General features: G+C 26.8%; 6 protein-coding genes across 9 annotated transcripts; 3 read left to right on the top strand and 3 right to left on the bottom strand.

Moving 5' to 3' along the window:
* Window positions 1-120: 120 nt before the first annotated feature.
* LOC126915732 (clathrin light chain) lies at window positions 121-3,009 on the bottom strand. 2 transcript variants are annotated; one of them, XM_050720678.1, is made up of 7 exons: window positions 2,851-3,008; window positions 2,229-2,387; window positions 1,941-2,027; window positions 1,772-1,861; window positions 1,579-1,690; window positions 1,360-1,371; window positions 121-526 (listed from the first exon to the last, which is right to left on the bottom strand). In XM_050720678.1, exons 2-7 carry the CDS (start codon window positions 2,380-2,382, stop codon window positions 346-348), a joined length of 636 nt encoding a protein of 211 aa, XP_050576635.1. In that variant the 5' UTR covers window positions 2,383-2,387; window positions 2,851-3,008; the 3' UTR covers window positions 121-345. The 2 variants fall into 2 exon arrangements, with proteins under 2 accessions (XP_050576635.1, XP_050576636.1); XM_050720679.1 differs by lacking the exon at window positions 1,360-1,371 and having other exon boundaries at window positions 2,851-3,009.
* On the bottom strand, window positions 2,851-6,467 carry LOC126915730 (cyclin-A2). Its single transcript, XM_050720675.1, has 6 exons — window positions 6,088-6,467; window positions 5,420-5,890; window positions 5,110-5,333; window positions 4,819-5,023; window positions 4,499-4,746; window positions 2,851-4,405 (listed from the first exon to the last, which is right to left on the bottom strand). The coding sequence occupies exons 1-6, from the start codon at window positions 6,247-6,249 to the stop codon at window positions 4,324-4,326; spliced, it is 1,392 nt and encodes a 463-aa protein (XP_050576632.1). The 5' UTR covers window positions 6,250-6,467; the 3' UTR covers window positions 2,851-4,323.
* Window positions 6,468-7,249: 782 nt separating this feature from the next.
* Window positions 7,250-13,478, top strand: LOC126915729 (FMR1-interacting protein NUFIP1-like). 2 transcript variants are annotated; one of them, XM_050720674.1, is made up of 6 exons: window positions 7,250-8,050; window positions 8,555-8,746; window positions 12,157-12,455; window positions 12,526-12,731; window positions 12,850-13,026; window positions 13,137-13,478. In XM_050720674.1, exons 1-6 carry the CDS (start codon window positions 7,622-7,624, stop codon window positions 13,454-13,456), a joined length of 1,623 nt encoding a protein of 540 aa, XP_050576631.1. In that variant the 5' UTR covers window positions 7,250-7,621; the 3' UTR covers window positions 13,457-13,478. The 2 variants fall into 2 exon arrangements, with proteins under 2 accessions (XP_050576631.1, XP_050576630.1); XM_050720673.1 differs by having other exon boundaries at window positions 7,251-8,050; window positions 12,526-12,755.
* Window positions 13,479-13,553: 75 nt separating this feature from the next.
* Window positions 13,554-18,042, bottom strand: LOC126915726 (RNA cytidine acetyltransferase). Its single transcript, XM_050720668.1, has 17 exons — window positions 17,828-18,042; window positions 17,438-17,701; window positions 17,214-17,372; window positions 16,843-17,079; window positions 16,563-16,767; window positions 16,381-16,502; window positions 16,167-16,303; window positions 15,817-16,092; window positions 15,661-15,742; window positions 15,484-15,600; window positions 15,229-15,405; window positions 15,017-15,164; window positions 14,787-14,931; window positions 14,514-14,719; window positions 14,265-14,437; window positions 13,917-14,165; window positions 13,554-13,835 (listed from the first exon to the last, which is right to left on the bottom strand). The coding sequence occupies exons 1-17, from the start codon at window positions 17,933-17,935 to the stop codon at window positions 13,605-13,607; spliced, it is 3,036 nt and encodes a 1,011-aa protein (XP_050576625.1). The 5' UTR covers window positions 17,936-18,042; the 3' UTR covers window positions 13,554-13,604.
* Window positions 18,043-18,144: 102 nt separating this feature from the next.
* LOC126915731 (uncharacterized) lies at window positions 18,145-21,026 on the top strand. 2 transcript variants are annotated; one of them, XM_050720676.1, is made up of 6 exons: window positions 18,145-18,263; window positions 18,739-18,960; window positions 19,238-19,411; window positions 19,488-19,758; window positions 19,884-20,153; window positions 20,225-21,026. In XM_050720676.1, the coding sequence occupies exons 2-6, from the start codon at window positions 18,761-18,763 to the stop codon at window positions 20,423-20,425; spliced, it is 1,116 nt and encodes a 371-aa protein (XP_050576633.1). In that variant the 5' UTR covers window positions 18,145-18,263; window positions 18,739-18,760; the 3' UTR covers window positions 20,426-21,026. The 2 variants fall into 2 exon arrangements, with proteins under 2 accessions (XP_050576633.1, XP_050576634.1); XM_050720677.1 differs by lacking the exon at window positions 18,145-18,263 and adding an exon at window positions 18,276-18,361.
* Window positions 21,027-21,399: 373 nt separating this feature from the next.
* LOC126915855 (zinc finger matrin-type protein 2) lies at window positions 21,400-23,296 on the top strand. The gene is made up of 5 exons (XM_050720970.1): window positions 21,400-21,548; window positions 21,915-22,135; window positions 22,219-22,292; window positions 22,389-22,534; window positions 22,624-23,296. Exons 1-5 carry the CDS (start codon window positions 21,540-21,542, stop codon window positions 22,765-22,767), a joined length of 594 nt encoding a protein of 197 aa, XP_050576927.1. The 5' UTR covers window positions 21,400-21,539; the 3' UTR covers window positions 22,768-23,296.
* The last annotated feature ends 1,822 nt before the right edge of the window (window positions 23,297-25,118 follow it).

The following is a 25,118-nucleotide window of genomic DNA, read 5'->3' on the forward strand; positions in this document are numbered from 1 at the left end:
ACTACCATTTATCGTTAAATTTATATATGTAAGGGCGTTATTATGTATATCTTTATATATAACGACATTAGTAATTACGTTATACATTTAATTTTTTAAATTTAATATTTATGCACATACTTGCTATCAGTAATCTTTATTCACAATAATATTACATTTTTTCTTAACAGACCATATATGATCTTTCTTTCAAATGATATTGTTATAACTTGCATACACTTTTCTTTTGTTTCATAGTATATTTATACATACATATGTGAGTGTATGTGTGTGTGTATGTATATATATATATATATGTATATATATATGCATATATCTATAATCCATACCAAATTATTAATTTAATCAAAGACTGACTGGAGCAGGTGGAGTTTGCTTCAATTGCAAAATAATTGAACGCATTCGAGAAACATCTTTTGAAGTGCGGGAAGATTTGGGATTAAAGTCGCAAAGTTTTGCAATGCGTTCCCATTCAGTTCCTGGTTCCACTTCATCAGCTTCTGCTACGAATTGTTTTTCTGCGTTCCTAGAGATAAATTTATTATATTACATAAGTCACAACGTATAAAAATTTAAATGCGACAATACTCGAACATTAAATGCACTAATGACATTGCAGTATATGTATTGAATAATTTTATTTTCGTTTCTTACATATAATGTGTGCAGCGACGCAAATTCAAAATTTTTCTATAATCTTTATTCACATGAAAGTATGCTTTTTGTTTCTTGTTTTCATTTCTGATAAAATGTGTCACGAAAGTTATAATCTACGTAACGAAAATTAATACAAATATTTCATATAATTCTATCTATAAAATTGAAAATCGTAAATAAAGAGGAAATCTTTATATTTTTGTATCCGTTCTTACATAAACAAGTTAGGTAACTTTACCATACTTTAAATTACCATAAGAGATATGGTAATTTGATGTTATATTAAATGTATACATACAATATAGAAATTAATAATTCCTATAGTATTTATACATTTGAAACATTTTAATATAGTTGATAATGAAATTGTTAAAATTTAATTGTTGTAACATTTATGTCAAAATATAACGATATAAAAATTATAAAATATTATAATGTTTTAATATGTATCTTTATGATAATTTCTAATATAATTAAAGTCAATAAATGTGTGGCTTACATATGATACGATTCGAAACAAATGAGATCTCAAGTATAATTGCATCAAGCACAAAATATACGAATTATTACAAAAAAGCAGCTAACATATATGAAAATATTTCCGATACCATTCTGCAAGTTGCTTTATAAAGTGAATAAGCAAGCTATATTATACAGCAATGCAATGCAATTATACATGCAAAAAAATATAGTATAACTTACTTGGCAGATTCCCTAAGAAGCAGAATGAAAATAATATAATTGTATGTAGTACATATTTTAAATAAAATATTTATAATTTTATACAGAATAAGACTTTTAATTGCATCTACAGATATGCGATTAAAAGTTATATTTATAAAAAACATATTGAAAATATATAAAATAAAACAAAATTAAATAAATTAAAAGAAAGGGAGGAATGGCAATTTTAAATATTACCTGTTTGTAGTTTTTGTTTTACTAATAGCTTCTGCATGATGTTTATACCATTCTTCTAATTCTTTTCTTGCAGCTTCTTTCCACTCTTCCTTTTTCTTCTCTTCTTCTGCATCTAAATAAATTATATAACAATAATTAAATATTAAAATTACGAATGTTATATAATGGAATTTAGCTAAAAGAAGATATTTACCTTTTTCCTCTAGTCTAGTTTTTTGTTCTTCTCTCCATTTTCGTATTTTTTCAGGTTCTTCCTTTACAGGTGGAGGCTTGGGAGCAGTTTCTGGAAACATTTTTAAAAATATAACATCCCGTAATAAGTTATAAATGATTTAATAAAAAAGCAATAAAATATGGTTTACCTATTACTGGAGGTGCTTGTGTTTCAGAAGGTTGTCCAATTGCATCTATTATTTCAAAACTACCTTCAGCATCACCACCTGGGCCAACTTAAATTTCCAAAGTTTGGGATAATTAATTAGAATTACCCAAATAAAAATATATTTGTAATTTATAGTGATTTGTTTTATTATGTGTATATTAATATATAGTATAAAAATGAAACATTTTGTCGATATCAGATCAAATATTACAAAAGACAATAAAATGATAATTTTTTTTCTACTTATGCATATATTGAATTTAGCTACCATCTATATTAGATGCCATTGTAGGAGCAGACATAGCAACTGGTGGAATTTCATTTTCAAGCCCTGCCAACTGATCTTGTTCCCTTGCTACAAATTCTGCCACTGGATCTACTTCTTGCTCATTGACAAAGTTGTCACCAAATGCCATATCCATTTTGTCTAATAAGAATATCAAACAAATTGACAAACTTTGTATTAATATTTTTAAATATAAAAAAAACTCTATGAATATAAACTTTTATTTTATACAAAATTCTCATACATTTATTGTTTAACTTTCAGTCAATCAATTTTATAGGAGACAAATATATATTACTGTTACTATTATATTAACTACTTATTATTATATTAACATTTTTCACTTTCATTTTACTTTAATACATTGACTTTCAAATCAATGTAACATATATTACTCATTTTATAGGTTAAATTAAAATCTTATAAATAAATTTGCTTATCCAACAGAAAACATAAGTAAAAGTAACCTAAAAGTATGTATTTATTCATTTAAGATATGATTAAATTGTATAAAACATCGAAAATACTGAGTATAATATGCGAAATAAAATGAGAATATTTATTTAATAATAAACGTAAGAAAATGTTGAATCAAATATTATACCTCAATAATATTATGGAATGTGTAATTTTTATCTCGGGAAACTCCCACAATTGCCTTTTCGTTAGATTTCTATTAAATATCAACTGCAAACTGTCAACGTCAATACTAGTTTAGAGCACAACGCACACATGCGCACAATTAAATATAATGGCTAAGCAAGAGAAATCAGTACTACCAACATCAATAATATGAAGAGAATATCTTTAAGAATATTCAAATGTTTTATGTATTTAAAAAAACACATGTCATAATATGTGAAATTAATAACATTATTTATTTTATGAATAATATTAGTAATAACCTAATTCTTCTTGTCATAGCATATGAAAAACAATATTCTACTGAAACCTATTCAAACCTATTTCAAAGTTTCTTATTCAAAATTGTCTAAACGTTATAACATTGAATATTGCTATTTAACTATTAACTTCCTGCTTAATTTGCTTTCAAAGTATATAATTTATCATAACAATTTGATTTCGTCATGTCTTTTTAAAAACATTACACAATTATCGTATGAGATGTATCTTTATATATATCGTAAATATTATAATTAAAACATTCAATATTATAATCGAAATACAACAAAAAACAAAATTATGTGTATATCCCTTTTTAATATGAACATTATAGACACGCATAGTGTATCAAACACTTGAATACTTTTGTTTTGCTCAGAGATCATGCATAAAATACGATATATATTTTTAATATTTGATGAAAGTATCCATATGAACATTCGTATAATGTATGTTTTAAAATGAAAATTTATCTGTAAATGTACGTGTATGTATAAACAGAAATGTCTTTAAAATAGCATGATCTATGAAATGTATGTACAATATATTTTTCAAAAATAGATGAAGAAAAGTGATTAATAACATTGCTTTTGTTGGTTACACCATAAAAGATCGTAAATAAATAGCTATGTCAGAATCCTAAAAATAGACGAATGTTGTAATCATTTTAATACATAGACGCGTTTCCATCACAATGATGTATATTTTTAGTACAATGTGAATAATAAATACAGTTATTGTTTCTTACACTTCCTATTATTTTATGACAGATCACTGGCAACAAAATTTAGATATCATGTATGTAGAGCAAGTGTTCTGTTAACAATCGTCTAAAAAATGCATATAAAAATACAAATTCCTAAATAACGTAATTTAGAGCTTCATTCGTTAATATAATGACGGAGCTCTAAAAACAGTTATTAAAATTTACCTACAACCTATAAAACGTATAGGTGGTGGTGGGATATGAAAAATAAAGTCAATATGCTTGTTCAGGCTAAACATAGTGACCATATGTTAATAGAAGTAACTCGTTCATTTCATTTGTAAAAGAATAGCTCAGTCTTGCCCTAATCCCCTCCTTGTCTTTCAAAACACGGGATTTACAACGGGAGGTTCGTTATCTCCAAATATGTATAGATTTTTAGATTTTTCTATTTTTGTGTAATGCCTATTAGGCATTTTCTTCTTCATCTTCGGAGCTCAGTGTAACATTATCAATACATCGTGGTAATAATAATGCTACATGTCCATATCTAAATAAAAATATATTATACATAATGATAAAATCATTGATTTAAAGGATAAAAAGAAAAGAATTACTTTGAATATTAAATATCTAAACTTACTTGCTGCTTTTGTATTTTTCTTGGATGGCTTGTTGTAGAATATTTAATGCATTGCAAAAGGTTTTATTCAAACACAAAATGCATTCTTTAAGATCCTTTAAGCTATACCCTGACGATAATTCTAATTCATGTGGCCACATCTCTTCTAACAATGTATGCCGTGCAAGTGCAATCGCAGATGCAGCTAAATGACTAGGTAAAAATTGGAGATATGGATCCCCCTCAAGCATTGATAATTCACAGAGATACTATAAAATTTTGTATGAAAATTAATATATCGTGTTGAGAACACAATAAGGAAACATATGTAATGTATTTACCATTGCTAAAAATTTAATTTTTTCAGAAAGGTTATTACTAATACAATATTCCATAAGGAAGGTAAGTGGTGTTGGAACAGTTAGATCAAAAGATAAAACCCTCAATATTAAATGCTCCATACGTAATACTTGTTTTTTCGTATATGTGTCATCTGTGATATATACAAATTCGCCTACATCAGGTGGATAAATCTCTTCGTATTTTCTAAATTATTAGTATAACATTATTTTTTGAAAAATTACAGACTAGATATAATTAATTAAATAGATATATAGATAAATGAAACTTACGCAGCAATAAACATAGCTGCTGTACCTACAAGTTGTAATTTTGCTCTTACAACGCTCATGTATGATAAAAAGCGATCTATATATGAAACAGCTAAATAAAGTGTCTCAGTCTGTAACCGATATTCTTCGGCAACTTCTACGAGCCAATCCACTAATATTGATCTCATTGAATATGTTATATCAGGTTGTTTCTTCATATAGCCTGGTTTTGGTCTATGCTGTATCTAAAATAAAATATTTTATTAAAATAGTATGTTAATATCTATTAATTACTCTAAATTTAGAAAAGAAATTTTAGGTAAATACATACTTCTGCAGCACGTAAATAATTATATATATCAGCTCTATATTCATCTACATCAAAAAAATTCATTCTCAATTCTTTAATAGACTTTCTTCGTTTTTGATGATTTTTCTTTGAGGAAGACAAATAAGAAATTGATTTTTCTAAAGACATTGGACTGCCTTGTGAAAAAATGACATCATTTTCTTTCTTTTTATTTATATCTTCAATAGCATTATAAAATGTTGGTAAATTTGAGACAGTCATAGGATTCACTTCTAACCTTGGCTTCTCTCTTTCTGGTTTCACATCTTCCTTCTCTTTTATTTCTTTCTTATCCTTTGTGTCTCTAAGTGCAACAGAAGTTTCTTCTTCTAACTTATCTTCATAGATTTTAAATGTAACTTCCTCCTTTTTCTCATCATAAATTTTAAAAGGTTCAAACTGTGTAGGTATAACAGCTTTTGTTTTTGGATACTTTTCATCCTTGTATATTTCCTACACAAAATCAAACGAATATAATTATATATTTCACTATTAACATTGATAATAAATGATTTTAAGGTCATAAAAATGTTGTACAGCTTCAAAAATCACTTTCTATAGTTTGATTAATGTGTACTATAAAAATAATAAATATCGAGTTTTCCAGTGTAGAAAAACGCGGGAGGAAAGATTACGAAATATATACATACTGGTTTCGTATTACGATTACAATTATTGTGAAGAACACCTAAAACTGCACGTTTTGTTGGTTGCAATGTTTGATTTTGAAGGGGCACGGAAATATTTTCTTTGCCGCGACGAACATCGCTAATTCGATTTTCTTGATCCTCGTGTACTCGAATCGTGGCCATTATTTAGTTCCAATTTTACACCAAATCTTTTATATATAAATCGATTCTTCTCCTTTTTTAAATTATTATTACTTTTTAAACACTATGCATGCCCTCTTCTTGTTACAATTAAGAGTATTTATCGTCCATACATGGCAGATAAAATTTCGAAGCTCTAAGCAACCCAACAAACTTCAGTTGCCGTTTGATTTCAAACAAACGTAACTTCAACAGCTGGCGATACGTTAAAAGCGTTGCTCAAATAGACCAATGAGAAGAGCATGTCTCTTATAAATCTGAAATACACCAATCAGATAAATAACGTGTTAACTTGCGCCTTTAAAATTATCCTTGCTTATAGGCAGATATACACATTAATGTGCGATAAAAAAAACTTTTTTGAATATAAAAATTTGTTACCTATACACATTTTTAAACGTATGAATTATCCCTAAATTTCTTAAGGCTTAGTTTCATCATATAATATAGCTATTTCAAGTGAATATAGATAACTAAATGTAAAAGCAATACTTTAATGATTGATATTTGCATTTACTATCGCATTATGTACAAAAGAAGATATAGTTTTTTATATAATTTATTTATAATGTATTTTAATTGATTGGCTAAAAATCGAATTGGTTAAAAAGTTGTACTACTAAGAAAATTTGAATTGAAAAACGAAAATGGTAAAATTATTATATAGAGAAATGAAATAAATTATATGTATCGTATTTTTTCTAAATTAAATAATATATAAATTATAAGTTAATTATGAAATAAGTATTATTTGTTTATTTTTTTCTAATATAGTATAGATACTATATACACCGAAGATGGCAGTATAAAATAAGGAAATATAATTCTATTGAGAAGGAAATGTAAAAATAAGGGAAAAATAAGGGTAAAATAATCAGATAGCAAAATAAATATTAATTATACAATATTAAATTTGCAAATTGTACAAAATATTTCAGATCAATTTTCTAATATCTTTTACTTTCAGATATCGAAATTTCAAATCGATTTATACATCTTAAAGTTTGTTGTTCGTGACTACCGAGAGCAAGCTCATCGGCACTGATTGCTATTTGCCGTATAAAAGGTTTATTTCCGTACAAGTTCGTAATGTTTTCACGATTTTCTCGACTACAACTAATACCGTGATTGGTTTTGCAATCAAATTTAATTACGATAATATCGAGAAGTGCATAATATCGACATATATTACGTATTTCTCGTATAAACAGTGTGTGAAGTTACAGTCTTAACCTCGTAAATAACATTTCGCATTCGACGGTATTTCAATCATCTACTACTTAAAATTGTAAAAGTGATTGAAAAAGATCCACATCAAAAAAAAAAAAAAAAAAAAAAAAAAAAAAAAATAACAATGAGTCCTTTAAATCGAGGACCTCTGCTAGGGCCAAGAGTCCCACCCGCTGGTATACGACCTCCACCACCTCCTAGATTTGGTGGTAGACTTCCACCTCCTGGTTTACCTCCAAGAATGCCACCACCTCCAATGAATCCAGTTTTTGGGCCAATAAGACAAAGATTACCACCACCACCACGACCAGTTGGAGTAAATCGACCAAATGGACCAATGCCACTATTTGGTCCAAGAGTCAGAGGTATTGCTCCTATGGTTCCACCGATTAGTTTAAGAGGTGTAGGACCTAGAGGACCATTAATGAGGCCTTGGCACAGAAGAGCATTACCTCCTCAGATTTTATCTCATATGAGACCAAGATTTTCAGTTGGCAATGGCAATGCAAAAGGCAAAGCACTGAATAATGTAAAAAAAGTCAGTAAACTTGAAGTAAGTATGAAGTTTTTTAATCATCTTGATATTTGTGTAGTTGTAGAGAGAATAATTCTATTACTTTGTCAAAACATGTAGTAATAACTGCATGAGATTAAAGGCATGAGCAATGAATTTATTGATTATTATTTTTTTTATTTAAATATGATTTATTTGTATTTTAGTCTCAGTAGTATTATGAAGGAAATAATTATCTATTTTTTATTCTAAATTTTCTTTTGTATTTGAAGTCACTTATTTCAGATCATGATATTTAAATAAAATGGATTTATAAATCAATGTAAAATTAGTTACTATAAAACACACGAAGGAGAAAAGTTTATGTTTCTAGATATAATTATTAAAATTCTTCATTGCCTAATAATACATTTCTGATAAGATTTAATGTATTGATTGACAATAAACAGCAACTTGTTTTATGCCTTGATGTATAAAAAGAAATTAAGAATACAAATTTTGAAGTTATTTAAATTCTGACTAAAAGATATTATAATTATTTAGGAATTAGAACTAAAGAAACCATGGATGACTGATGAAATTCGAAGTGAAATACAAAAGAAAAATAAGTTGTACGCTAAAGCAAAAAAGAATAAAGATGCAAAAGAATGGGAAGAATTTAAGGATTTAAGAAACAAAGTAACAAGGATGATCAGAGATGCTAAAAATGATTATCTTGCAAAACATCCAGAACAGGTATTTTTTCCATTTAATTTTTGTACATATAGTATAAAATAATATTCTTTTTATAACTAACAATTTATTAAGAGAGATCAAACTATACTTTTTTGATTAATAGTTATTTCATATATCTTTTATTTAAAATACGTTATGTACAAATTATGCAAAAAGAAGAAGGTGTAATATTTATATATAAAGTAGTAGCCCTACAATATAGGAAAAATTACAACAGTAACTAAGTTTGCAATTTTTATCATTTTATTTTCTGCATAATAAATTTTAAATCATTTTAATAAAGAAGAGTCAATATTTTATATATTTATAACTTGATATTTTGTGTACTATACATTTTCCTATAATGTTTATAGATATTATACTACAATTAAAAATACAACACCATTTACAGTTTCATATCTATAGAAAGACTTGTTATATACTTTTATACAATTCAAAAAGTTTGTGAAATATCAGTTACAGGATTGGTAATCTGTATGGCTGTGTGGGATTCAAAGACTTTTGAGTTTCCAAATCTTGAGACAATTCTGCACATTCTTAATAATCAGTAATTATTGTAAAAAATGAGTATAATACACTAACTTGTAGCACATTCTTTTTAATAGTTTTAACAATAGCTTTATTACTATTACTTATGTAATAAATATTTAATTATAATGAGAGGACAAAAGAGGTAGACCACCCTGTAGAAATAAGTAACAAGTAATTGTACATGCTTTTAATGCAATTAATATCTCTGTATTCTTCTACTATTTGTGAGTATTAACATAATAATCAAAGACTGTATTTGGTGTATCCTATATCATAGGTACAATAAAATTCCACTTCATTTGTTTTAGCAATTTGCATTAAATATTTTTAGAACATTTCTTAAGATTTAAGGTTATTAATATAATATATAATATAAGGATTTAGATTTATATGTTGTGAGATGATATATATATGTATAGACAAGCTGAACAGTTATAGTTATAATTTATAAATGTAAATACTTTTTTATAATATTCTAGTCATTTACAAGCTGACAATATTTAATTGCATTATAATAATTATATATGTAGATACATTTATTTTATTTATTTATTTCATTTGTATGAATTGTTTTATTTGAAATAATATATTTCGAGTTATAAAACATAATAAAAGTATTATTATAAAAAGATCCTAAAAAATTACATTTATCTAATAATAAATTTTTAATTTTGATAATAATACTACTAATATATTATTTATGTACAAGATAAATATTATTTGCATCATTTAATTGGCTCCTGTCACAGTTGACAAATTGCTTTGATTACAGGGTGGTCAAAAAACAGATGATAAGAATACGATCGAATCCGAGGGTGTTCAGAAAACTGAGAATGCGACTGAGCAATCAGAGCAAATGGAGCTAACGGAGGAGATGCAGCCTTCCAGCGAACAGGCACAGTCTTAAGCTTCAGGCTACTCCTCCATATAAACAATTGAACAGTTGAAATTACACAAGTATTCTGTTTTCAAACTTCAGAACGATTTAATTCTTTCTTATTTCAATGTGCAGTATAAATACTAGAGAACAATGCAGTTTAAATACTTGTATCATTTTTAATTACAAAATTTGTATTATTATCCGTTCTTTTGTCATTTGTAAAATATCATTTCTTTGCAATATAAGTTCATTCTTAGCATTTATATTATAAGTGTGTAATCTTAAACTATCATGCTAAAATACTTTGACAAAATAGAGTTTAATGATGAATAACATTTGAATAATAGATATTCTCTTATTTTTAGTAATACTTATAAAAACTAAACTGTTTTTTTTTCTTACATCATTAGTATATGCTTATATATAAATGTAAAATTTTGTATATTTCCTATAGATATACTTTCATGTTAGAAGTATTAAATATCTAACTTTTTTTCACACCAATATATCTATATAAAAATCTGGCCTTTGTTAATTCTGTTATCATAAAGCTCTTTAATTGCTCTTTGGCCAGCATACAGTGCTGCAAGCTATAACATTCTTAATGGAAAATTTCGTGGAACCGCTAAAATATTCTCCGACATACAAATTTTATTCGATATAAAATTTACTTAAGTATTTTCTTCATAGCTTGTGGCTCTGTATCAAGATATGACAATTTTTGTAATTGTTTGTTATTATGTGCCGTAGTATTGAATATTTTCATTTCAATAATACATGACTTCCACAAAATATAAATTCAGAACAAGATAAATTTGTAATTAAGATACATATTGTAAGAATAAATCGTATTTCTATAAGTTCTAAATCTGGTGTCCCCAATTACTCTATAAACCACAAAAAGAATTCTAATATGCGTTCAATAATCGTTCTGAAATATGAAAATGACCTTTTTAGATTTCATGCATCAAATAACTTTTATAAAAGTATTGTCTTCCTAAAATTTTGATCAATTACACGTTACATCATCGCATATAATAAAGATATACTCTGTTTAATTAATATTATGTGATAAGTAAAATTATTAATTTACAATATTAGATATACTTTTACTTCAAAACAATTTAAAATAAGAATTTATTATATTGCTTAGAAGTTTTAATGAAGGACTTTTTATACTGTCAACCTATTCTATATTTAGGACTATAATATTTACATTTTTTACAAATTACATTACTTTCTACTGCTATACATTTGTGGTAACCATAAATATCTTTTTTTGTAACTATACACAAAATTTATCCTATGTTAATTGTTGATTTAAAATATGAGATATAAATGTGTGTTTATAATACTTATGTAAATTTAATAAGTGAATTTCTGAATACCCTGGAAAAGATTTTAAAATGCAAAGTGTAAGCAATAGTTGCATATAATAGCAATCATACAAATAATCATTATTTGTAATACATTTTTATATTTACTTATATACATATATCAAATATTGATTTTACTCAAATAATTATGAAAAAATACTTCTATAATCTTATATATGTTACAGTACCATTAATAATTCCTATTAATTTTTAATATCCTTTTCTACAAACTTTATATTGAGAATGTAGGTATGTGAATATAGATATCTCAATTAAGAATTAATTTACATTACCTACTAATGCAAAACATCTTTGTAAGCAATTACTCTATGCATAACTTTATATCTAAATTATTCGAACTAAAAATCTATCATGTCTTAAACGAAAGAATTATTTTAAAAAATACAACACTCTTCGAGTTTCAAGTAAATATTCATGTATTATATGGTACCAAAACAAAAAATTATGGAACCATGGAATTAATGTATAAAACAGACATTGAAAGAAGTCAGCGAAGTCTCACATATTACTACTTCCATTAAAAATTGTACCTCAAGAAGTATTTTTGCATTGAATTTGAATGTGAACAATGTATAAAAAATATTTGAAGTAACCATTTTTAGGCTCATCTTTATCCAAGTGATGAAGAACCATATGATCAAAGAGATGAAAATTACATCAGTTCAGAGGATGATGAATCATTTTATTGTGAAATATGTGATAAAGATTTTTCATCAGAAGATGCTCTTTCTGAACACAAAACGGGACATAAACTTTGTGGTATTGATGGATGTACCTTTTCTGCTCATCCATTACTTATTGAAAAGCACATTATTATGCAACATAATACTGGTTTGTATCATAAAATAAAAAATGTATCAACTCCAGAAGAGATTGAGAAGTGGATAATGGAGCGAAAAAGGTAAGTTATAATAATTTTTAAAGCTGGTAATAATTAAGAATGATTTGTATGATACTTAATAATATTGTAGGAGATATCCTACAAAAGCTAATGTTGAATTGAGAAAGGCAGAAGAAATGGAAAAGGTACAAAGAGGAGAAATAATTAAACAGAAACAAGAGGTTACTAAACGGAAAAGAAAAAATTTTGTACGTTCTAATAATAAAAAAACAGCAATAAAGAAGGAGCCTATCAAGATATCTAACAATTTTGTAGAACTGAAAGAGAAATACAGGGGTGTATATCAATTTTCTGGAACATGTGAGCATTCTATTATTGTGTTCATGTAATTTATATATATATTTTTTAATATTCTTTTTCATTTTTAACATATTTGTATGAATAATATTTGTAGTAAGCTTAAGAAATGAAACAGAAGATCAATCTAATAATGACATTAAAGATGACTACAAGGAAAATAATAATTATATTTCTGATGAAGAGGAAACATTAGTTGCATTACCAAAATTTACTATTGCTACTTGTAGCATACCCAATTTAGTACCAAATTACGGAAGTGATTCTGAAGAAAGTAGGTATATTTATATTAATTTATAATAAACTCATTGTTCGTAATGGAGAAGTTATTATTTAATGTTCATATATATTTTATATACAAGTTCTGTAAAATAATATTTGTAGGTGATGCACCCGAAGAAATACCACTTAAACAAATAAAATTAAATAATGACATAATAATAGAAGAAAGTAGTGCAATAAAAGAAATTGTTGATAAAAATGAAGTTGTTGGGAATAATTTGCAGTCAACAGATACATTTCCTAAAATTTCTAAGATTAAACAGCCTATTACAGTAAAACGAAATTCGAATATAACGATAAATAAGAAACAACCATATACGTCCCAATTATTGCAAAAATTACTTTCAAGATCTATTCAACATGAAAGAAATTTAATTTGCCAATGTGTAAAATATATAGTAGATAATCATTTTTTTGATTAAAATTTTGTAGTTTAATCCGTAATGTAGATATTTTTTAACTATTTTCCTTTATCTCAAAATACATCTTTTATTAAAATAGAGTAAGGATAAATAAATATTATGATATATAATCATTTATTAAATTTTATAGGTTATATATTTACACCAATTAAGTTTTGAAAGAACGTCTTTTTTTTTTCTTAAATTGTTTCTTCGGAATTTCCGAAGCATTATCATCTTCTCCTCCTCTCTTCTCTCCACTTTTTATAGATATAAGATGCTTACTTTTTTTTCCCGAAAGTGCATCATTCCAATCAGTTTCTGTCCCTTTAATTGCATATTGTTCTAAGTCTTCTCTTTTCAATTTTTCCAATTCAGCTTTTTGTTTTGCTTTTAGTTCCTAAAATGAAATTTATATAATATAATAAATGTTATTATAAAAAATATTTAATATATTTGATATTGTAAAGAAAATTCAAACCTTAGCTGCAGATTCTAATTCATCGTATAAACTTTGTCCATTGATGGGATTCAATTGCACTTTTTCATTATCAGTTTCCATTTTCATCATGGTGGTTTCAATAAAATTCTCTGCTATTCTATTAAGGCATTGTACAAATTTACGTATTGTACGATTGAATAAACCAAGTAGCTGTGTTGGTGGTAAATCTAATTCTTCTGCTAATTTATCAACAGTTTTGTGTTGCAAGCCTAATCCTAATAAAATTGCCTAAGAATAAAAATAGGAACATTAATAAATATCATAAAAAGTTATATTTAAATACAATTATTTCAATGTTATTAGCGACATTATAAACATCATAAATACCGATTGCACTGCCGATAGATTAGTATCACCCATCATGTTTAAAAAGTATGTACGTGCTAATGATGGCAATAAATCCATTATTAAATGATAGTCCGCCATATTATTACTATACATGGTTAAACGTTTTAGGTCGTAAGATGTAAAATAAATATCTAATATATCTTTTGTCAATGCTAAAGAAAGCAATTATATATATTATAGATACAAATATAAACATCAAGGAAAATATATCATTAAAAATGCACTAACTTGTAATCTCTGATGTAACCGATTTGTTAATCAATATACTTAAAGCCAATGAGGACGAATACATGTTAAATGATATAGACAACAGATTTATAAATCGTTTACGAAAGTCATTCCAGTATGCTTGTAGCCACTTAACATCTTGTTCAGAATTTATTTTGTACAACATAATACATGAATGTTCACCTGTAATATCATTTGTTGTTTGCCTAAAGAAAGAAAATTTACTTTTGTTTAATATGTGATGTAATAATATTAGTAAACATTAATGCTAACCTTAAATATACTGGTACAAAATTAGCTCTTTTCCAAAATTTTAAGAGAGGTTCAGTAACCCCAAAAGACACTCCAATATAATCCAAACTTTCTGGGCGTCTTTCGCTTAGTTTTAAAAGGAGTGGTGGAAGAGAAGCTCGAGGTTCTAAAAGATAATTAATATAAAATTAATAGCATAAATTAAAATTATATAATGTTTAGTATATAGTACAATAAATTTGTGCAGTTACCTAATCTTTCTTCTAACAAATTCACTTCTTCATCTTGAACTTTTGATATTTGTGTTGTGCATGTTTCTGACAGTGTTTCGTTAATATTCAGTATTTTCATTTCGTAATATTGTTTCAATAATTCCAATGCTCTAGCACCATATCCCATCTATATCAAAATATTTATTGAGTACAAATTACTTTCATTGATTTATATAATGATATACGCTTACTCCCTGATACTCGGGATGTGTTGCAATGCGGACAATACGTGCTCCAGCCAACGCCGGAAAATCTTGATCTTGATATTGTTGAGCAATAGTCCATGGTATAAGATCACCAGCTGCTCTACGCCCCCGAACTAGTCCATCATTTATAGTATTTTTACTTACCTCACCTTCTAAGCAAATCTACGCATTATAGAAATATTACAACTACCAGAAGTATTGAAGTTACATTATATATATATATTATATTATATTACTCACTTGAATAACTACTAATACCTCAGGTAACGTTTTTTTGTTTGAATCTATTGGACCCAAAAGACAAAATAAATGATGTGCTGGCGCATCAGACATCATTTGTAAATCATTTGGACTATTCTGAAACATTAGAAATTCTATGTCTATTCAAACTTTAAAGGAATGAAAGAATATATTTACCTTATAGTGCGAGGCGACATAAAGAGCTACCAATCTTTGCAAAAATAATTCAGATGCTTTATGATAAGAAAATAAGGTATCTCTAAAAAAAGAATGTAATAATATGAAACACTAAACATTATACAAAATAGTAATTATTGTTAAAAACTTAATTACCTATTTATGTAATATAGCTGACACATATCAGGAGATGGGCTTCCAGATAATATAGGTGTATTTGTTGTAGCATTTAAACATAATAAATCGCACAGCCATTGCTCAACAGAATCTCCTGGTTTATAACGAATAGATTCCTCTAAAGTCAGTTCATGTAGCTGCCTTCCAATAATAATCTTTTCATTTTGTTGTTTCTCATGACTATTTGAGCCTATAGTTTGACTTCTTAGTTGTTGTAATAGTTTTAATGATAAAGATCTACCTGTTCCTTCATATCTATTAAAAATATAAGTTGTATATAAATATTAAACCATGAGTAAAAAGATAATTGAAACATAAGATATAATTACCCATTAATAGTTGATGCAAGAAATATTAAATAAGGACCAAGCATAACTTTCACATAAGGGAGAGGTATTGCTGCAGCTTCATCAATTACAAGTAATTCAGCTTGACTTAATTTGTGGGCATCAGTAGGATGAATGTACTAAGAAAAATAGATTTCTTGTCAATTATATTTACATTATTACTTTGGCAAACTGATCTTATATATTAAAAGTATACCTGAATTGTTTGCCTGTGATCTCGAAAGACATTTACACGTACAGTAGCTTTATTAAATTCAGGATTTGTAGATTGTACAAGTCCATAATCAAGATGTTCTTGATATCCTAATGCATCAAATCCTAAAAATATAAAATAAAATTTTACTATATTGAAATATGACATTACCTTTTAATATTTACCTTTAAAAACAAATTCAAATAACGTATTCAAATTTTCTGGACTTGGACTTGAAATGTAAATGTTTGAATAACCAAATGTTATGGCACCAGCAACAGCTAAACCTAATGCTGCAGACTTTCCACGACCTCTGGCTGCAGTTAAGGAAACAGTGGATCTCAATGTTTTTTCTGATATGCATTCAATAAATTTAAGAAGCGCCTTTGCCTAAAAATATTAATATATCTTATATATCATATATTTTACCAAAATATACATATTTATTTATTTTATGTATTAAACCTGATCAATTGTTTTGCAACAATTAACAAGAGAAGAAATAGGTTGTGTATCTTTTAAACTTTCTTTCAATGCATCTAATTCTGATAAATTTTCAGAAGAGGTCGGTTTTTCTATGGATTCAATCTTTAAATTGTGTGATGATAATGGTAATACATTCAATTGATCATCAACAACTAAACATCTTTTGCATGAAGCAAGAGATAATAAAAATCTTTCATTAAATCGACCAACAACATCCTAGAATTAAATAAAAAATATTAAGAAATTATTTAAGTTAGTTAAAATGTTATTAGTTTACAAGTTACTTAAAACTATTGTTCAAATTAAACAAATCTATTTATAAACTAATAAAATAAAAATTAATGATATACTTTATGTGCTTCTGTACGAAATCTTTTATGTACATCCATATTCATGGTATATAATTGTTTTAAGGAGTTTATTGATTGTAAAAGAAATACAATAAGTCCTCCTCCTTCAATAGTTTCAATAGTTCGTGCTAACAAATTTGGTGTAATTGCTTCAAAGTCCTAAGAAAAATTATTTTCTGTTAAAGTGATCATTTATGTTCAACTTAAACAAATGGAAAACTTACTTGTAAAACACACATGCCATATGTGTTCCCCAATATCTTATGTGTTTCGTGATAATAACAATATCGTATATTAGTAGAAACAACAAATAATTCAAATGGATCATCTTCATTTACATCCAATTTTCCTGATCTAACTTTCTTTTGTATGGATTTCATTCGCTTCTTTCTATGACTACTAAAGCCTAAATCTTTCTTATAACACCAAAGAACGGAAGGTCTAGCTTTTACAATAGTCTTTGATAACATATGATGTAGTAAAACAATCTAATAAAAAATTGTAAGTTTAAAATTTTAAAAATTTATTAACACATATAAATTAACATCAATATATAACAGAAATTTAATTATACACTTATATATTTATTATTTACAAATCTAATGTATACTAACCTGATCTCGTGCTTTCTCACCAATAACAATAAACATTGTTCTATGTCCCGTAACAACACCATTTTCAATTAAAACACGAACACGATTATCTATCTTTTTTCGAACCATTTTGAGAATAAAATGCTTCTTTCTTGTCTAAATTTTATTCGAAACGTGTACCACGCGCACAGTATATGTTTAAATCACAATGCGCGCATCTATCTTATACCCTTAATGTTAACCCACATGTACAATAAATTGTCACTAGATATTTTTATGAAAACATTTAATTATTATGAAAAATAAATAGTGTAAAAACCATTAATTTTTATAGCTATACGATTTAATTCTAACACAATAATATATAATACATTAAAAGTAGACGAAAATTAAATATTTAGACTCGATTCATATTAAAATTGAATAGTATGTGAAATTTATATATTTTTTTACTCAGGTATCAATAATATGACTATACATATATGATTATAACACGAACAAAGATTTTTATTATTTATTTAATAAAAAGCAGGAAGCATAATTATATATTTAAAGGTATTTTGAAGGGTAGTAATCTTTACGTGGATCTTAAGTAGAGCAAAAATATATAAAGCATATCACATGTAATTGATTTTTTCCACGATTACATATTATTAATAAAAACATGAATATTTTTATAAAAAAAATATTTGAGAACTTTTATATTATATGAAGTGAATATTAAAAAAATATTTTTAATTTATTTAAAGTACTTTTAGATAAATAACGTAACTATTAGTTGTACTTCTTGTCATAAACATATTTCAGTTGGTTTCAAATATTATTGTTTTTAAGAACTGCAAAGTGCATGTCGAATATTTATAATTATAACACACGTAAATATGTCATAGGTTAATAATAAATAATTTATTGAAATTTATTTATAAATGTAGCCCTGTAGTATATTCATAAAAAATGGTTGAAAAAGTTTCATTAAGAAGATCTATTGCAAAACTGGATTGTCCAGCTATTATAGCTTTTGGCAATCCTTTGCTGGATGTTTATGTAACAATAAAAAATGATGATTTGTTGAAAAAGTTCAATCTTCCTACGGATGGAGAAATAGAACTTCCTGTTGAAAAAATGCAGGAGTTGCTGGCGGATTTACCACTAGAGTTAATAAGTATATTTGTTAATACATGTTATATGTTTACATTGTGTATATTTTATACAAGTATTTATCTTTTCCTGTGGTTTAAAAATCAAAATATGAATGTAATTGATTTGTTTGTGTAAAAAATATACAGTGCAAACATTGTCATTTTAATATTTATTTACAAATTCTTTTAATTCAATTAATATTGTTTGTTTATTAGTATCATTATTATAAAAGAAAACAATACAATTACATTACTAACAATTTAAATGTCATTAATGATATATATGAAATAGATCACGACATAGATTCAGTGCTGGAGGATCAGCACAAAATTCAATGAGAGTTTTACAATGGCTTTGCGATGAAACTCATCAAAATCAATATACTATATATTGTGGAGGACTTGGAAATGATTCAGGGGGGAAAATGTTGGAGATCTTAGTTAGATCAGCAGGTGTGGATGTCAGGTTTGTAGATGCTTTAAATCTTCTATCTCAGTTTATTCTGCTTATGATATGTTTTTAAATGTACATATTTTTACAGATATGCAATTCATCCAACTTTACCTACAGGACATTGCATAGCCCTGACAAGTGAATCAACTCGTAGTCTTGTTGCAAATATAGGAGCTGCTAGTGTATATACTCTAGATGACCTTAAGAAAACCAGTTTATCATTAGATACAATAAAAATAATTTATATTGAAGGATTTTTCCTAGCACACAGTTTTCCTTTAGTAAAAGACCTTGTTAAACAAGCAGAAGAGAGAGACATAATTATTGCTTTCAACTTAAATGGAACATATATATTTAATGTACATAAATATTCTAAATTTTAACTAGTAGTTTCAATCAATGAAATGACAAAATTATTATATCTAGAGTAATTATTAATTATAGTAATTAGAAATTAATAATAATATTAAATCAACTTTTGTAGGATCATCACATAGCAATTTGTGAAATGGTAGGATATGCAAATATTGTATTTGGTAATGCAAGAGAAATGGAAGCTTTGGCTCAATCATTAAATGTTACATATGAAGATGTAACAGATATACCATTTTTACTGAATAGTTTAAAGAGAATTACAGTTAATGTTTGTAACACAGTCAATGAAGATTGGTTGCGTCATGGGGGAGTATTTGTTATGACTCAAGGTGGCTCAGCTCCAGCAATTACTGTTTGGGGAAGAAGTCAATCTGTTCAAGTATGTTATAAAGAGAGAAACAATGTCCTAAGTTACAAGACTGAATGAAAATTCGTTTATATTTTATTCAGGTACAACCAATTAAACCAAAGGCTCCTGTTGTAGACACCACAGGTGCTGGTGATGCTTTGGCAGCTGGTTTTCTAGCCGGCGTTTTAGCTCGATGGAAACCAAAATATTGTTTAGAATATGGTTGCAAAGTAGCATCATTTATGGTAACCAAACTTGGTATTACACTACCAGATAATGTACCACCAGATTTATTAGAATAACAATGTTTATTACAAACGAGACGGTTCATCATTAAACAGTACTTATCTATCTCATGTGAAATTCTACGAGTAACTTTTACTCAGAGTTTTATTAGAAAAAGAATTGTTGTGATAATAGAAATATAAAGCTTCATATTTATGTTTATATCTTAACTGTATTGTAGCTTTATCTACAACTGTTATACGATTGTTGTAGAAACAAAGTTTTAGTTTATTTAATATGTTATGTCAATGTTAGATTTATAAAATCTAAAAATAATCATTGTTTTTATTGTGAAAAAAGTCATATCGTATATCTATCATATAGATTGGTGCCAAGGGATTTACTTATATCGTTAATTGTATTTTAAAAATGGTAGAATACAATATCTTAAACAAATTTTTATTAACATTAATAAAAAGAACAAAATGTATAATTTTGTTCAGATATATAAATGTTTGTCATATTGTATTGTACAAAATCTTATAGTTTAAATTTTTAAACAGAGAGTTTAACCGATAAAGATTATTATACACTGGGAAAAATGCTATATCTATAAAAACTAATGTACAAAAGTATTGTACAAATTTATTTTTACAAATAAAATTATTTTGGAAAATATCTCTTTATTGATAATCATAAAATATTTTTTAATCCAGTTAAAGTAATTTTTTTCTATACAATTTTAAGGTTAAATACAAACATATTCGATTGGTATTTATTTCTATATTGTTTCAATATCTTATTGAAAAAAGAGTGAGAAATTATTAAAAAAATAAATACAAAATTTAATATTTTTTAAAATATTATTTTATTTTATTCAATATTTTATTTTAATCAATAAACTATTAATTCCAGAATATATAAAACGTTAATTTTAATGAACGTACTGTCAGTCAAAAAATATAACAAGAGAGAAAGTTAATGAATTTCTAATCATGTTTGCGCTTTAATTTAAGTATAATAAAATGTTATGAAATATTTTTTCATGAAAGCAGGTATATTTAAATTCACGGATACTCAAATACAAAATGGCGCAATAGAAGTGTGCCCTTAGTGCAAGTAAAACGAAGCGAGGAAAATAATTTATTTTTCTATGTGTAATAGACTTGATTGAAATTAAGAATTTTGAAAATGTCTATGGTAAGGATTTAAATAATCTTCATACATATGAAGTTTCATACTAAATTCCTTTAATGTATTTTTATCATTAAAGTAATTTGTACGATTTCGATTAAAAACACCGTTTATTGTATTTCCTAACCTAACTTTCATATTAAAGTAGTAAAAATAATAATATTTTAAACATGGTGTTATTAATTTCGATATGATGAGAAAAAAGGGAAATTAAATCATGAATACAGCTTATAATATATATCTATATGTGTTTATATGCATATATACAAGGAAAGTGCACAATTTTTCATATTCGTAACTAAGATTTTATATGTCTTTTATACTTTATTGGTATCAGTTTATTTAAATAACGTAGTAAATTAACTTTTTTAGCGACCTGATGATCATAGGAGAAAATGGAACAGAGAAGAGTATGAAAGAATAGCACTTCAGCGTCTTCAGGATGAGATTGCTGAAGAAGAGTTGGGAATTCCAAAACAACCTGCAGTAAAAAGAGAGTTGCTCAAACAAAGGGATTATAAAGTTGATCTTGAATCTAAATTAGGAAAAAGTGTTGTTATTAATAAAAATACACCATCATCACAAACTGGAGGGTAAAAATAAATTTTAAAAAGTCTCTTTTATATGAAATATAAGATACAAAATTCTAATTCATGTAAATGTATTATACTTACAGGTACTATTGCAATGTTTGCGATTGTGTTGTCAAGGATTCTATTAATTTCTTAGATCACATCAATGGCACAAAACGTAATCAACTATATACATTATTTTTTATTTTATTACATTATTATGTTATTTTGTATACTTCAGTAGATATTAATTGCTTAAATAATCATCTTTCAGATCAACGTAATTTGGGTATGTCAATGAAAATAGAACGATCTACATTAGAGCAGGTTAAAGCACGCTTTGCAACAAACAAAAAGAAATTAGAAGAAAAAAAGAAGGATTATGATTTAGAACAGAGAGTAAAAGAATTAAAGGAAGAGGTTTGTTTTATCCCTTGTATTCCTTTTGTGCAAGTATGCTTTATTTATTACCTAAGTTTTCATAATCAAATATTTTTTATTGTCCACAGGAAGAGAAGATAAAAGAGTACAGAAAGGAGAAGAGGAAAGACAAGAAAAGAAAAATCGAAGAAATTAATGAAGATAATGGTGGACCTTCAGATGAAATGGCAGCGATAATGGGTTTCTCAGGTTTTGGTTCTAAAAAAAAGTGACAATGAGATACTATCGGATTATTTGATGAGAAATTGCCTTCTGAGGATATATCTTAAGAAAAGACTATGGTGTTATTAATTTCTTAAGAAATGTTTCATTTGAGAATTAACGTTGAACACTACAAGATCATGGATAAAAAAGACTGATCTTATTATAAAGATTTATCTTTGATATCAATATTTAAGTTTCAATATAATTTAATTTATTTCCTTTTTCTTGCATGACCAGTGTTTAAATGAATAGATAATTTTTATCTATATCTGATATAACGAACAGCAATTCATTTTTTAAACACAATGAAAGTATGTTGATTTAGCATATAAAAACAGTAAAATCACTATGGAAATTATGTGAAATAGCTTTAGCCTTATGAGTCATTTGTCGTTAATGTACTCTAGATTTACTGCAATACTAAAATTAAGCTTTATGAAGTATATTTACAGTTTTTCTGGACCAGCAATGTAATGAACATTATTTAAACAATATTGTAATTTGTCAATAAAAGTACAAGATTTTATATACATGGAATTATTGTCGTTTATAAAACTGCATTTACATTATTGTACACGTGAAGTCTACGATAAATAACAAGTTTCAAATTTTTGATAAAACGAAAGTGGATACCTCTGAAATATTTGCTGTTGTATCGTAATCATTTTTACAACTTTCTCTCTTGCACTTCCAATCTCTCGTTCCTTATCTTACCTTCGAAAAAGAAGAAGATAATATCCACTCGCAGCTTACCTTTACACGTACACATGCATATTCGACACACACTTAGGTATATTCTCACTCTTTTTCTTTCTGAAGTTGCAAGAGAGAAGGTATCAAGGAGAATTGAAAGCAAGTATGTAGGCTCCTCCTACCTAGAACTAAACTCTGGGACCGTTTTACTTGGTTCATCTTAGCATCGTAGTCCAGTGTAGTCAACACTTGTGATCACGGAGCGTTCACGAGTGCCGCCATTTATCCGAAGGTCGATCATTCGTAGTCAAGAGATTGGAAGCCGTAGTCTCGGAGGTCGTTCCTCCGCGAGATAGTTTGCACGTGATTTCTGATTGACTATAGTCAGTGCACGTGCGTTAGTGGCACGCATCAATTTGACGTTTCGATACTTTGCTTCTTTTGCTCTTTAAAATCCATAACGTGCAAATAAACAATACAAATTTATACTTCATCATATACTCAAGTAGTCGATACTTTATTATTTTTGCTCTTCAAAACTCATAACGCGTAAATAAATAATAAATGTAATGTTGCAAAATATAAATTAACCTAACAAATTTGAAAATTTTCAAGAGAAACGTAAATCAAGAGTAACGTTCGAGTTCTAAACAATGAATTGAGCAGCGAGAATTTCAAGAAAAATATGATGTTTCGTGATGGTTGTCGAAATGACAGAAGTCAAGCGACTCTGACAGAAGATTCGTTGTGATACAACGCGGATGAACAACGATTAATTTGAATGTCTTCATGATAGATTTTACAAACGCGAGTGCTGGTGAACTATTATTCCGTTCTATGAAAAATTCGAGAAATTTCACTTAACGATGCCACGAACTCTCCATCCTATCCAGGAATGTAACTCCGGAAAGTCAAGTGAGTTTATATACTTAGTTTATACATTCATACATTGCGGGCAATAAAATATTTTATTATATATTATTATTATATATTATATATTATTATAATGCCACAATTTTGTAGAACATAGATATTAGCTACATACAGTGAGCCATGAAACTATTCGTACGCAAATTAAATACGCATGTTTCTGTATTACAAAATTATTATCTTATTATCTCATACATTTTTTAAAATTCTCGGCTGTACGTATAATTCTGTAAATCGTTATATGGTTTGAAAACTAGATTAACTTTATTACATTAATAAATTTAATATGATAATAATAGAATATGGCATATAAAAAGATAATTTATTTGACGGAAATGTTTGAAAAAATGTAATTCAAATTATTCTCAACGATTATTCGTAATCGTTCTTAATGAATGAAAAATTATCTTCTTCGAAGTGTATTTTAACGGATCATATGAAGAATCTCTTTTTACGTATTACAGATGTTCGATGTTTCTTGTTCTGAAACGACGTGCACTTTCCCTTTTCTTTTCCACGGAAGTGAAAATAATCGGTCTAGAATGAATTTTGCCCGTTATATGCCGTTTGCTTGCTTCTCTCCGACTTTTATTTTCAGAATTTCTGTTCACTCGTGCGCGATCGATCGCCACGATCAAACCAATGTACCGAAACGATCGATATATCACGACGAATTTCTCGTTTGTCCTAACCTAAAATTAATAAAAAAATAGAGTAACGAATAGAAGTATTGGCA

Source organism: Bombus affinis, chromosome 4 (genome assembly GCF_024516045.1).
Source record: "Bombus affinis isolate iyBomAffi1 chromosome 4, iyBomAffi1.2, whole genome shotgun sequence".
Lineage (NCBI taxonomy): Eukaryota > Metazoa > Arthropoda > Insecta > Hymenoptera > Apidae > Bombus > Bombus affinis.